At 47.9% G+C, this 12815-nt stretch overlaps 1 protein-coding gene across 10 annotated transcripts in view; it reads left to right on the top strand.

The window, feature by feature from the left end:
• CDH3 (cadherin 3) overlaps positions 1 to 12815 on the top strand; it is a 59516-nt gene that overhangs the window by 24515 nt on the left and 22186 nt on the right. For 7 of the 10 annotated variants that reach the window (XR_013411076.1, XR_013411075.1, XM_015126483.3 and 4 more), the window contains exons 3-7: positions 8541 to 8626; positions 10911 to 11054; positions 11275 to 11430; positions 11536 to 11680; positions 12557 to 12732. Coding sequence is in view for 8 of the 10 variants with exons in the window: in XM_015126483.3 (XP_014981969.3) it covers positions 8541 to 8626; positions 10911 to 11054; positions 11275 to 11430; positions 11536 to 11680; positions 12557 to 12732 (707 nt within the window). In the remaining 2 variants the exon portion in view is untranslated. Of the gene's footprint in view, positions 1 to 8496; positions 8627 to 10910; positions 11055 to 11274; positions 11431 to 11535; positions 11720 to 12508; positions 12733 to 12815 lie in introns of all 10 variants that reach the window. The other 3 variants (XM_077984426.1, XM_077984423.1, XM_077984429.1) reach the window with 2 other exon arrangements.

A 12815-nucleotide genomic window follows, 5' to 3' on the forward strand; every position in this document is an offset into this window, starting at 1 on the left:
TCCAGAGCTATTTTTCAAATACAATTTGAAAATATGAATGTTGGCCGGGCGCGGTGGCTCAAGCCTGTAATCCCAGCACTTTGGGAGGCCGAGACGGGCGGATCACAAGGTCAGGAGATCGAGACCATCCTGGCTAACATGGCGAAACCCCGTCTCTACTAAAAAAAAAAAACACAAAAAATTAGCCGGGCGAGGTGGCGGCGCCTGTGGTCCCAGCTACTCGGGAGGCTGAGGCAGGAGAATGGCGGGAACCTGGGAGGCGGAGCTTGCAGTGAGCTGAGATCTGGCCACTGCACTCCAGCCTGGGTGACAGAGCGAGACTCCGTCTCAAAAAAAAAAAAAAAAAAAAAATATGAATGTTAGTGTATTAGTTCCGAATATATTGCTCTATGCCTTTTTATAAAGGTATAATTTTTAAAAATGAACACTATATCCTAGAGATCTTCCCATATAGATATGGAATAGGAGCTTCCTCATCTTTTGTGTCTTTTTTTTTTTTTTTTTTTTGAGACGGAGTCTAGCTCTGTTGCCCAGGCTGGAGTGCAGTGGCCGGATCTCAGCTCACTGCAAGCCCCGCCTCCCGGGTTCACGCCATTCTCCTGCCTCAGCCTCCCGAGTAGCTGGGAGTACAGGCGCCCGCCACCTCGCCCGGCTAATTTTTTTTGTATTTTAGTAGAGACGGGGTTTCACTGTGTTAGCCAGGATGGTCTCGATCTCCCGAACTCGTGATCCGCACGTCTCGGCCTCCCAAAGTGCTGGGATTACAGGCTTGAGCCACCGCGCCTGGCCCTTTTGTGTCTTTTTTAAATGGCTGTGTAATGTTTCATTGTATAGGTGATGGTATAACACAAAGTAATCCCTTATTGATGGACATTTAGGTTGTATCCGAGCTTTTGCTATTACAACTGATGTGGTGTGGATTAGTTTGGTTGGATAGCTGAGGAAAGGTGATTTTGGAGTATTCTGTAAAAATTCAAAGATACTTGAGGGTAGATACTTTGGTTTCCTGGTATATTCCTAGTGTCTGAAAGAAAGTCATTGGCACATAGGAAGTACTTAAGTAGCTCCTGAATGAATGCTGCGTGGAAGAACCTGGCTTTAGAACCTGCCACCCTGGGTTCTCATTCTAATTCCATGTGCCAGCTGTTTGACCTTGGGCAAGTCATCTCACCACCACCACCCCTCACCCCCAGCCCTGGTTTCCTCATGTGGTAAATGGTGGGTAGTTGTTTGTAAGGTTCTGGGGGTGTACACATTCATGGTTGGGGTTTATTTTTCTTGAAATGGTCTTGCTCTGTCTCCAGCTGGGGCGCAGTGGCAAAAGCATGGATCCCTGTAACCTCGACCTCCTGGGCTCAAGCTATCTTCCCACCTCAGTTACCCAAGCAGCTGGGACTATGTCATGGTTTGGAGTTTCAACTTGTATGCTACTCATGATAGTTCTCTGAAGTGTAATATCTAACTTCCAAATGAGAAAGCATAAATTCCTCATAAGCTAATTCAAGTTCCACATCAGCAGTGATATTTCCAATTGACGGATTCTTGAGGGACTTTCACATGGGTCCTCAGCACAGCTTTAAATAATACTGAATCAGCCTGGCACAGTGGCTCTTGCCTGCAATCCCAGCACTTTGGGAGGCCAAAGCGGGTGGATCGCTTGAGACCATGAGTTCGAGACCAGCCTGGGCAGCATGGTGAAACCCTGTCTCTACTAAGAATACAAAAATTAGCCGGGCGTGGTGGCATGCGCCTGTAATCCCAGCTACTCAAGAGACTGAGGCAAGAGAATCACTTGAGCCCAGGAGGCGGAGATTGCAGTGAGCTGAGATTACACCACTGCACTCTAGCCTGGGTAACAGAGCGAGACTCTGTCTCAAAAACAAACAAACAAAAAAGTAGTACACAAATGTTATCTATTAATAGTAATTTAGAAGGGGAGGGATTTGAGATTGATGTACTTTTTTTTTTTTTTTTTAAGAGACAGGGTCTAGCTATATTGGCCAGGCTGGACTCAAACTCCTGGGCTCAAGCAGTCTGCCCACTTCAGCCTCCCAAGTAGCTGGTACTACAGGTGCATGCCACCATGCCCAACTGAGATTTGATGCCCACTTGCTAGGTTTGCCATAACAAAGTACCAGGTACTGGGGTGGCTTAAACAACAGAAATCTATTTTCTTATAGTTCTGGCTTGTAGATGGACATCTTCTCCCTGTGGCTTCATGTGGTCTTCTCTCTGTAACTACCTGTATCCAAACCAAACTTCTTCCTCTTCTAAAGACACCAGTCATGCTGGATTAGGGCCTACCCTAATGAGTTCATTTTACCCGTTTTTTTTTTGAGATGGATCGTGCTCTGTTGTCCAGGCTGGAGTGAGGTGGTGCAATCTCGGCTCACTGCAACCTCTGCCTCCTGGGTTCAAGATCGTCCTGCCTCAGCCTCCCAGGTAGCTAGGACAACAGGCGCAGGCCACTACGCCCGGCTAATTTCTGTATTTTTAGTAGAGATGGGATTTTACTATGTTGGCCAGGCTGGTCTCAAACTCCTGACCTCAGGTGATCCACCCGTCTGGCCCGCCGAAAGTGCTGGGATTACAGGCGTGAGATACTGTGCCTGGCCGATTTCATTTTAACTTAATTACCTCTTTAATGTCCCTATCTTCACATTCAGTCACCATTTTAGGTACTGGTGGTTAGAAGTTCAACATAAGAATTTTGGAGGGACACAATTCGTGTTAAGGGAAAACTTGGACCTGCCAAAAAATCGAGAAAATAAGTTGCCAACAGGTAGTCATGGCTGAATAGTTATTGCAGTGAACTTGATAGTAAGTTTCTGATGACCCTAATCACTGGGAAAGTTCATTTCCTTTCAGTCATTTTTCTGTGCATAGTTACATGTATTACATAGTAGTTCTGGATTCTGTTTATTTTGTCTTACTATTATAGTAGTAGAACTTCCCTATATAAACTTACATTGCATAGCTGGATAAATAACCCATGGAGTAAGTGCCCTATAGATTATTTACCTTTTGCCCTATATTGAGGATGATTTAACCTTGCCACATTATCCTTCCGGGTCTTTCTAGCACTAAGGCAAAGCGGGGTTCCCCAGAAGATGAGTCTACGAAGCTGTGTTCTGGCAATAAAAGGCAGGGTCACCCTGGGGATCGTGTGGCCCCTGGGACCCTCTGGAGCTGAATCAGGCCCGGATCCCCTTTCCCCTTCTTCCCACTGGCCAAGCATGTCACAGCCCAGCACTCCTCAGCGGGGATGTCATCAAGGAGGCAGGGCTGGTTCCTAAGCAATCTTCCCTTTCTCATCATCACATTCCAGCCTTCCCACAGAGGATCCTTCTGTATGTGGTAAGCTCTTGGGCTCTGAGGCAGCTCTTTAGGGTCCCTGAGCCCCTCTGTCCTCTCCCATTCACTGAGTCCACTGCCTAAAAGATGACCAGTGTCTTAACTTCCTTTGCCTGGATGAGTTTTGCCTGAGTTTTGAACTTCCTGTCAGTGGAATCATACATATATCCTCTCATCTGGCTTCTACTACTTAACCTTACGTTTGTTTTTTTTTGTTTTTGTTTTTTTTTTTTTTTGAGACGGAGTCTCGCTTTGTCGCCCAGCCCAGGCTGGAGTGCAGTGGCGCGATCTCGGCTCACTGCAAGCTCCGCCTCCCGGGTTCACGCCATTCTCCTGCCTCAGCCTCCCGAGTAGCTGGGACTACAGGCGCCCACAACCGCGCCCGGCTAATTTTTTTTTTGTATTTTTAGTAGAGACGGGGTTTCACCGTGGTCTCGATCTCCTGACCTTGTGATCCGCCCGCCTCGGCCTCCCAAAGTGCTGGGATTACAGGCGTGAGCCACCGCGCCTGGCCAACCTTACGTTTGTTAAATTTCCCATGTTGTTTATTGCCCCTCCTTGTGCTTCATTCACTTCATTATGTGAATATACCCCAGTGTTTCTACCCATTCTCCCTCATCGTTTGGGCTGATTCCAGCTTAGCTATTACAAATAGTGCTGTTATGAACATTATAATAAGTTTTGGCAAATGTATTTTTGTTGGGTCTATACATCACAGTGGACTTGCTGGGTCTTAGGGAATTCGTATATCGATATATACTGCCAAATTGTTTTCCAAAGTGATTGTCCTCCCATATCAGTCTTTTGTTTGTGTGTGTGTTAAAATAGGCATAACATAAAATTTACCATTTCAACCATTTTTAAGTAAAGAATTCAGTAGCACCAAGTACATCCACAGTGTTGTGCAACATCGCCATTATCTATCTCCAGAACTTTTTCATCATCCCCAACAGAAACTCTGTACTCATTAGGCATTAGGCAATAGCTCCTCTCCCCTCTCTCTCTCTCTCTGGCCCCTGGTCAATTTCTTTCTTTTCTTTCTTTTTTTTTTTTTTCTTAGAGAAAAGTGTCTTGCTGGAGTACAGTGGTGCAGTCATGGCTCACTGCAGCTTCAAACTCATGGGCTCAAATGATCCTCCCACCTCAGCCTCCCAAGTTGCTGGAACAAGTGCATACCACCATGCCCAGCTAATTTTTATTTATTTATTTATTTATTTATTTTTGAGACGGAGTCTCGCTCAGTCACTCAGGCTGGAGGGCAGTGGCGCGATCTCGGCTCACTGCAAGCTCCGCCTCCCAGGTTCACGCCATTCTCCTGCCTCAGCCTCCCGAGTAGCTGGGACTACAGGCGCCTGCCGCCACGCCCACGCCCGGCTAATTTTTTGCATTTTTAGTAGAGACGGGGTTTCACTGTGTTAGCCAGGATGGTCTCTATCTCCTGACCTCGTGATTCGCCCGCCTCGGCCTCCCAAAGCGCTGGGATTACAGGCGTGAGCCACTGTGCCTGGCCAACCCAGCTAATTTTTAAAAAAATTCATGTAGAGGCTGGGTGCAGTGGCTCACTCCTGAAATCCCAGCACTTTGGGAGCCCAGGTGGGCCAATCGCTTGAGGCCAGGAGTTCAAGACCAGCCTGGCCAACATGGTGAAAACTCATCTCTACTGAAAATACTAAAATTAGCTGGGCATGGTGGTACACACCTGTAGTCCCAGCTACTCGGGATGCTGAGGCATGAGAATCGCTTGAACCTGGGAGGTGGAGGTTGCAGTGAGCCACTGTACCACAGCCTGGGCAAGAGAGTGAGACTCCATCTCAAAAAAAAAAAAAAATTCATTTCTTGATGAACACTGGGTTGTTTCTACCTTTTGACTATTATGAATGACGCTGCTATAAAAATGAGCGTATAAGTATCTGTTTGAATCCTTTTGGTTCTTTCAGGTATATACCTAGGCATTGAATTGTTAGGTCATGTGATAATTCTTTTTTTTTTTTTTTTTTTTTTTGAGACGGAGTCTCGCTCTGCCGCCCAGGCTGGAGTGCAGTGGCCCGATCTCAGCTCACTGCAAGCTCCACCTTCCGGGTTCACGCCATTCCCCTGCCTCAGCCTCCCGAGTAGCTGGGACTACAGATGCCCGCCCCCTCGCCCGGCTAGTTTTTTGTATTTTTTATTAGAGACGGGGTTTCACCGTGTTAGCCAGGATGGTCTCGATCTCCTGACCTCGTGATCCACCCGTCTCGGCCTCCCAAAGTGCTGGGATTACAGGCTTGAGCCACGGCGCCCGGCCAGGTCATGTGATAATTCTACATTTAACATGTTGAGGAACCGCCAAACTGTTTTCCACAGCAGCTGCATCATTTCACATTCCCACCAGCAGTGTACAACGATTCCAATTTCCCTCTATCCTTGCCAATACTTGTTTTCCTTTTTTTCTTTTATAGCCATCCTAGTGCATGTGAAATGGTATCTCATTGTGATTTTGATTTGCATTTCCCTATTAACTAATGATATTGAGCATCTTTTCATGTGCTTATTATTGGCCATTGTATATCTTCTTCTGAGAAAGGCCTTTTCAAGTCCTTTGCCTATTTTTTAAAATTGGGTTTTTGTTGTTGTTGAGCTTGATGAATTCTTTATATATTCTGGATATTAATCCTTTAGAATTCTTTTTTGGCCAGGTGTGGTGGCTCGTATTTGTAATCTCAGTGCTTTGGGAAGCCAAGGCAGGAGAAGTGCTGGAGCCCAGGAGTTCGAGACCAGCCTGAGCAACTAAGTGAGGCCCCATCCGTACAAAAAATTGTACTCTTCTGAGGCAGGAGAATCCCTTTAGCCTGGGAGGTTGAGGCTGCAGTGAGCTGTGATTGCACCACTGCACTCCAGCCTAGGTGACATAATGAGACCCTGTCTCAAAAAAAAGAATTCTACTTTTTTATATTGTACTCTTATATACTATGTGAATACTTTGTCATGTCCATATTACTTTTATTATTATTATTATTATTTTTTTTTTTTTTGAGACGGAGTCTCGCTCTGTCGCCCAGGCTGGAGTGCAGTGGCCGGATCTCAGCTCACTGCAAGCTCCGCCTCCCGGGTTCACGCCATTCTCCTGCCTCAGCCTCCCGAGTAGCTGGGACTACAGGCGTCCGCCACCTCACCCGGCTAGTTTTTTGTATTTTTTTAGTAGAGACGGGGTTTCACCGTGTTAGCCAGGATGGTCTCGATCTCCTGACCTCGTGATCCGCCCGTCTCGGCCTCCCAAAGTGCTGGGATTACAGGCTTGAGCCACCGCGCCCGGCCTACTTTTATTATTTTTAAAACCTCATCTGGGCTGGGTGTGGTGGCTCACACCTGTAATCCCAGCACTCTGGGAGGCCTAGGCGAGCAGATCACGAGGTCAGGAGTTCGAGACCAGCCTGGTCAACACGGTGAAACCCCATCTCTACTAAAAATACAAAAATTAGCCAGGTGTGGTGGCACACACCTATAGTCCCAGCTACTTGGGAGGCTGAGGCAGAAGAATCACTTGAACCTGGGAGGTGGAGGTTGCAGTGAGCCAAGATCGTGCCACTGCACTCTAGCCTGGGTGATAAGAGTGAGAGACTGTTTCCAAAAAATAATTAAAAAAAAAAAATTGACCAAAAAAACCCCCTCATCTGTTATCCTTTCTTATTTTAAGGAAAGATATTTTTAAACCAAAATAATAATCTGAAACTAAAAGACAACCTTTCTGAAAGGACAGTTGGTGCCCTCGCCTGACATATCTATGGACAGGCGTGGGACCGTCCTTGTGGTCTTTGTTACGTTGCAGCCTAGCAAAAATGGGAGCACTGGGCAGAGCATGGTGCTGGCAGGATCCAGGGTGTAGCCCCTGGCAGATTCCCTGATTTCTTGCGTTGGCCATAAGGAAGAGTAGGTAACAACATTGGTTGTGAATGTTCTCTAGTGTGTGTCTTGGACTCAGGTAGACCTGGCTTCTGAACCTCAGTTTTCTAATCTTTGAAAAGGGGGCTGGGCGCGGTGGCTCACGCCTGTTATCTCGCCACTTTGGGAGACTGAGGCGGGTGGATCACAAGGTTAGGAGTTCAAGACCAGCCTGGACAACATGGTGAAACCCAATCTCTACTAAAAATACAAAAATTAGGTGGGCATGGTGGTGCACACCTGTAACCCCAGCTACTCAGGAGGCTGAGGCAGGAGAATCGCTTGAACCCGGGAGGGGGAGGTTGCAGCGAGCGGGGATCGTGCCACTGCACTCCAGCCTGGGTGATACAGCAAGACTGTGTCTCAAAAAAAAGGTAGGGGGAGGGGATAATACCAACTTGGTATCATAGTTGCAAGGATGAAATTCACCTCCAGCTGGTGAATGGTGGTTACTAACTTGGAGTGCTTGTTTATTTTTTTTTTATTATTATTTTTTTTTGAGACGGAGTCTCGCTCTGTCGCCCAGGCTGGAGTGCAGTGGCACGATATCGGCTCACTGCAAGCTCCACCTCCCGGGTTCACGCCATTCTCCCGCCTCAGCCTCCGAGTAGCTGGGACTACAGGCGCCCGCCACCACGCCCGGCTAGTTTTTTTTTTTGTATTTTTAGTAGAGACGGGGTTTCATCATGTTAGCCAGGATGGTCTCGATCTCCTGACCTCGTGATCCACCCGCCTCGGCCTCCCAAAGTGCTGGGATTACAGGCTTGAGCCACCGCGCCCGGCCTGGAGTGCTTGTTTAAAGAGTAGCTAAGCATTGGGGATTCAGAAGGAGCGAAATGAACTGAAACAACCCAAGGTTGTCCAAGTGATCCGTGTGGGCATATATATTGTGTGTAAATAGACTCACAGTCTTCAGAAAATCTTCTGCCTCTAGCTATGACCTTAGTCAACCCCATGTCACATGAGGCCTCCCTGAATGTCTATGATCTTGGTCCTCTGGGACCAAGAACAAAGAAGAGTTTGACCCACAAACTGACCACGAGGAGATCTTCTCTCGAGGCGATCTTCCCTCTGGAAACCAAACTTGGAAGCCTCATCTGAAACTTGTATTAGTCATACTCCTGGTCAGAGGAAGTAAGCTAAGTCCCCCTTCTGCAGCCACTTAGCAGTCTTTGATCCAGTCAGGGGACTCTTGTCAGTCTCGTTTCCTGGGGCAACTTCCAGAATACTCCTGCATTCCTAATGCTCTCTTTTCCCCTTCCCCACAGTATTCATGGGCTGCCCTGGGCAAGAGCCAGCTCTGTTTAGCACTGTTAATGACGACTTCACTGTGCAGAATGGCGAGACAGTCCAGGTAAAACACCATGTCCACCTGCAGGACAAAAGAAAAATGTTCTCTGTGCATGCCCAGATCTCTGGCCAGGAGCCCTTGGTTGCTACGGGTGTTGTGAGCCAAGTCAACCCTTCAGAGGAGCAAGTGTTAGTCCTCAGCTGCCCACAGCTTGGGTGTGAGCACTGATCTAAGGGTGGTAGTGCTTGCAGCTACCCAACGGTGGTGCCTGAGGTCAGGGCAGTGGAGCCAAGAGCTGCCTTGTGAGTAATCACCCCATGTACTAGGTCCCTTGGATTCCCTCTCCCACCTCCCTTTACTTCCTTCCCTTATCCATGTTTTTTTTTTTTTTTTTGAGACGGAGTCTCACGCTGTTGCCCAGGCTGGAGTGCAGTGGCGCGATCTCGGCTCACTGCAAGCTCCGCCTCCTGGGTTCACGCCATTCTCCTGCCTCAGCCTCCTGAGTAGCTAGGACTACAGGCGCCCGCCACCGCGCCCGGCTAATTTTTTGTATTTTTAGTAGAGACGGGGTTTCACTGTGGTCTCGATCTCCTGACCTTGTGATCCGCCCGCCTCGGCCTCCCAAAGTGCTGGGATTACAGGCTTGAGCCACCGCGCCCGGCCTCCCTTATCCATGTTAACCCCAACTGAAGGCAGTTCTAAACACAGGCCTGCCAATCCCATGAGCCTCCAGGAAGATGCACCTGGAGTGCTTGGCCACACTTTGTTTTAAGTTTTGAATAGCTAATATAGCCACGTGGTTCAAAAATTAAAAGTATTAATAAGCTATACAATAAATAATCTCCCCTCGTTTGCCTCCATTTGCCTAAAGCCCTCTTCACCCCTCCAAGAGAAGACGCAGTTAACCACTGTTTCCAGTTTCTTTCCTTCCAGAGTTTATATATAGTCTATATTTACATGTGTTACATATTTATTTATATTACACATGTTTTTACATGTTATCTATTTTGTATATATACATATATAAAAACATTCTTTTCCTTCTTATGCAAAAGCTAGGATGCTGTTTACATGTCTGCACTTTTCTTTTTCTACTTAACGGTATATCAGCACAGCACAATGTTAACCCTCCTTCCACAGACAACCCCTATTAGTTTTTCCCATATTCTCCCTGACTTCATCCATGTATAAGAAAATATGACTATATGGTCTTATTTCCTACCCTTTTATACAAAAGGTGGAACAGTGCCTGGCACATATTAAGCACAATGTGTGTTTTTTTTTTTTTTTTTGAGACGGAGTCTCGCTGTGTCTCCCAGGCTGGAGTGCAGTGGCGTGATCTCGGCTCACTGCAAGCTCCGCCTCCCTGGTTCACGCCATTCTCCCGCCTCAGCCTCCCAAGTAGCTGAGACTACAGGCGCCCGCCACCACGCCCGGCTAGTTTTTTGTATTTTTAGTAGAGACGGGGTTTCACCATGTTAGCCAGGATAGTCTCGATCTCCTGACCTCGTGATCCACCCGCCTCGGCCTCCCAAAGTGCTGGGATTACAGGCTTGAGCCACCGCGCCCGGCCTAAGCACAATGTGTTTGTTAAATAAAATGCTAAACTATATTAAGCTGCCCTATACCTTAATCTTTTCATTTGACAGCATAAATCAAAGATCAGGCCGAGTGCGGTGGCTCATGCCTGTAATCCCAGCACTTTGGGAGGCTGAGGCGGGTGGATCACTTGAGGTTAGGAGTTCGAGACCAGCCTGGCCAATATGGTGAAAACCTGTCTCTACTAAAAATACGTAAATTAGCTGGGCATGGTGGCAGATGCCTGTAATCCCAGCTACTCAGGAGGCTGAGGCAGGAGAATCACTTGAACCCGGGAGGCAGAGGCTGCAGTGAGTCGAGATCTTGCCACTGCACTCCAGCCTGGGCAACAGAACAAGACTCCATCTCCAAAAAGGGAAAAGAAAGAAAAAAACTCTCCCTGTTGGCACATAAAGAGCATACTCATTCTTATTTTGAGAGCTGCATAGTATTCCACTAGACGGATGTGCTGTGGTATATTTCACTGGTCCTCCTGTATAAGTAAACACCGAGTTCCCCTTGCAATAGGCTCATCTGGGTCTCCTCACCCTTAACTCTATTTTTTTTTTTTTTTTTTTAATTAAACTTAGGGTCTCAATATCTTGCCCAGGCTGCTTTCAAACTCCTGGGCTCAAGTGACCCTCCCAAAGTGCTGGGATTATAGGCGTGAGCTACCGTGCCCAGCTGCCCTTAACTCTTATAGGTGAGAGGATGTTGAGTATGTCCCAGCTATTTGCACCTCTGGGTTAAGGGGTATCTCTCCTTGCAGGACAGAAAGTCACTGAAAGAAAGGAATCCATTGAAGATCTTCCCATCCAAGCGTATCTTACGAAGACACAAGAGAGACTGGGTGGTTGCTCCAATATCTGTCCCTGAAAATGGCAAGGGTCCCTTCCCGCAGAGGCTGAATCAGGTACGACTGTGCCTTCTCCTGGGAATCGTTGGTGGCCCCAGGGACCCCCCTCCAAAGGCCTGCATGAGATTTCTTGCTACTGAATGTGTGGGCCGAGAGAGGAAGACCTCTCCTATGTGAGCAGATTCTCCTATGGCAGTGCCCCTCTTCACAGAGGACTCTTTGTCGCAGTCATGGGATATTTGTTACTTTGTCAGCTGCCATTTTCTTTTCCCTCCAGCTCAAGTCTAATAAAGACAGAGACACGAAGATTTTCTACAGCATCACGGGGCCGGGGGCAGACAGCCCCCCTGAGGGCGTCTTTGCTGTAGAGAAAGAGACAGGCTGGTTGTTGTTGAACAAGCCACTGGACCGGGAGGAGATTGCCAAGTATGAGGCAAGTAGCCTTTAGTGTCTACTGTAAATGTCCCCTCAGAAGTGGGGTCCTAGGCCTGGGGAGGTGGGTGGCACCAGGCTGACCCCAGAGCTGTGTACCCCACAGCTCTTTGGCCACGCTGTGTCAGAGAATGGTGCCTCAGTGGAGGATCCCATGAACATCTCCATCATCGTGACCGACCAGAATGACCACAAGCCCAAGTTTACCCAGGACACCTTCCGAGGGAGTGTCTTAGAGGGAGTCCTACCAGGTAAGAGGACTGGGAAGGGGACTGCTACGGGGCTGCTGGGCCCATACCCTTAAATGCTAGAAGATCCCGCCATACCTGATTTCCTTGGCTGTGTATCAGATGACTTGGGATCTTCTTAAAAATCCAGATTCACCCCCTTCCATCCCAAGGTTCCTGAATAAGAATGATCCTGGAGCAGAGCTCTGCAATCTGTAGATTTGAAATTTTTCCTAAAGCTTCAGATGATCAACCAAGCTTGGGAACCACTAGCTTTGGAGCTTCAAAGACCTAGATTTGAGTCTTGGCTTTGCCTCTTTAATGGCTGTGATCCTGGGCATATTCTTGACTTCCGAGCCTCAACTCTCACGTCTAAAAATGGGAATAATATCAACCTTGAAGAGTGGTGAAGATTAGAAATACCATGTGCAGACTGTTATATCATACAAGGCGCCTAATGCGAGGCTCTTGAGTGCATGGCAGCTACAGGGAATGCAGCAAAAACTGGAGGTGTTAGAACATGGCTGATGGAGACCAGGCGTGGTGGCTCACACCTGGAAGCCTAGAACTTCGGGAGGCTGAGGTGGGCACATCACTTGAGATCAGGAGTTTAAGACCAGCTGGGCCAACGTGGTGAAATCCTATCTCTACTAAAAACACAAAAAAATTCAGCCAGGCGTGGTAGCGGGCACCTGTAATCCCAGCTACTCAGGAGGCTGAGGCAGGAGAATCACTTGAACCCGGGAGGCAGAGGTTGCAGTGAGCTGAGATTGTGCCACTACACTCCAGCCTGGGTGATAGAGTGAGACTTCATCTCAAAAAAAAAAAAAAAAGAGTTCCAGAAGTAGACAGGGCTGGAGTTGGAACTGGGAAGACAAGATACTCATCCCTTCTCTCCAGGTACTTCTGTGATGCAGGTGACGGCCACAGATGAGGATGATGCCATCCACACCTACAATGGGGTGGTTGCGTACTCCATCCATAGCCAAGAACCAAAGGATCCACACGACCTGATGTTTACCATTCACCGGAGCACAGGCACCATCAGTGTCATCTCCAGCGGCCTGGACCGGGAAGTGAGTGGCCCATAGGGAAAGTGCTGCCTACCCAGACTTGCCCAGGCTGAGGTCTGACTCTGAGAGCAGAAGCTCCCATCCCT

Source organism: Macaca mulatta, chromosome 20 (assembly GCF_049350105.2).
Source record: "Macaca mulatta isolate MMU2019108-1 chromosome 20, T2T-MMU8v2.0, whole genome shotgun sequence".
NCBI lineage: Eukaryota > Metazoa > Chordata > Mammalia > Primates > Cercopithecidae > Macaca > Macaca mulatta.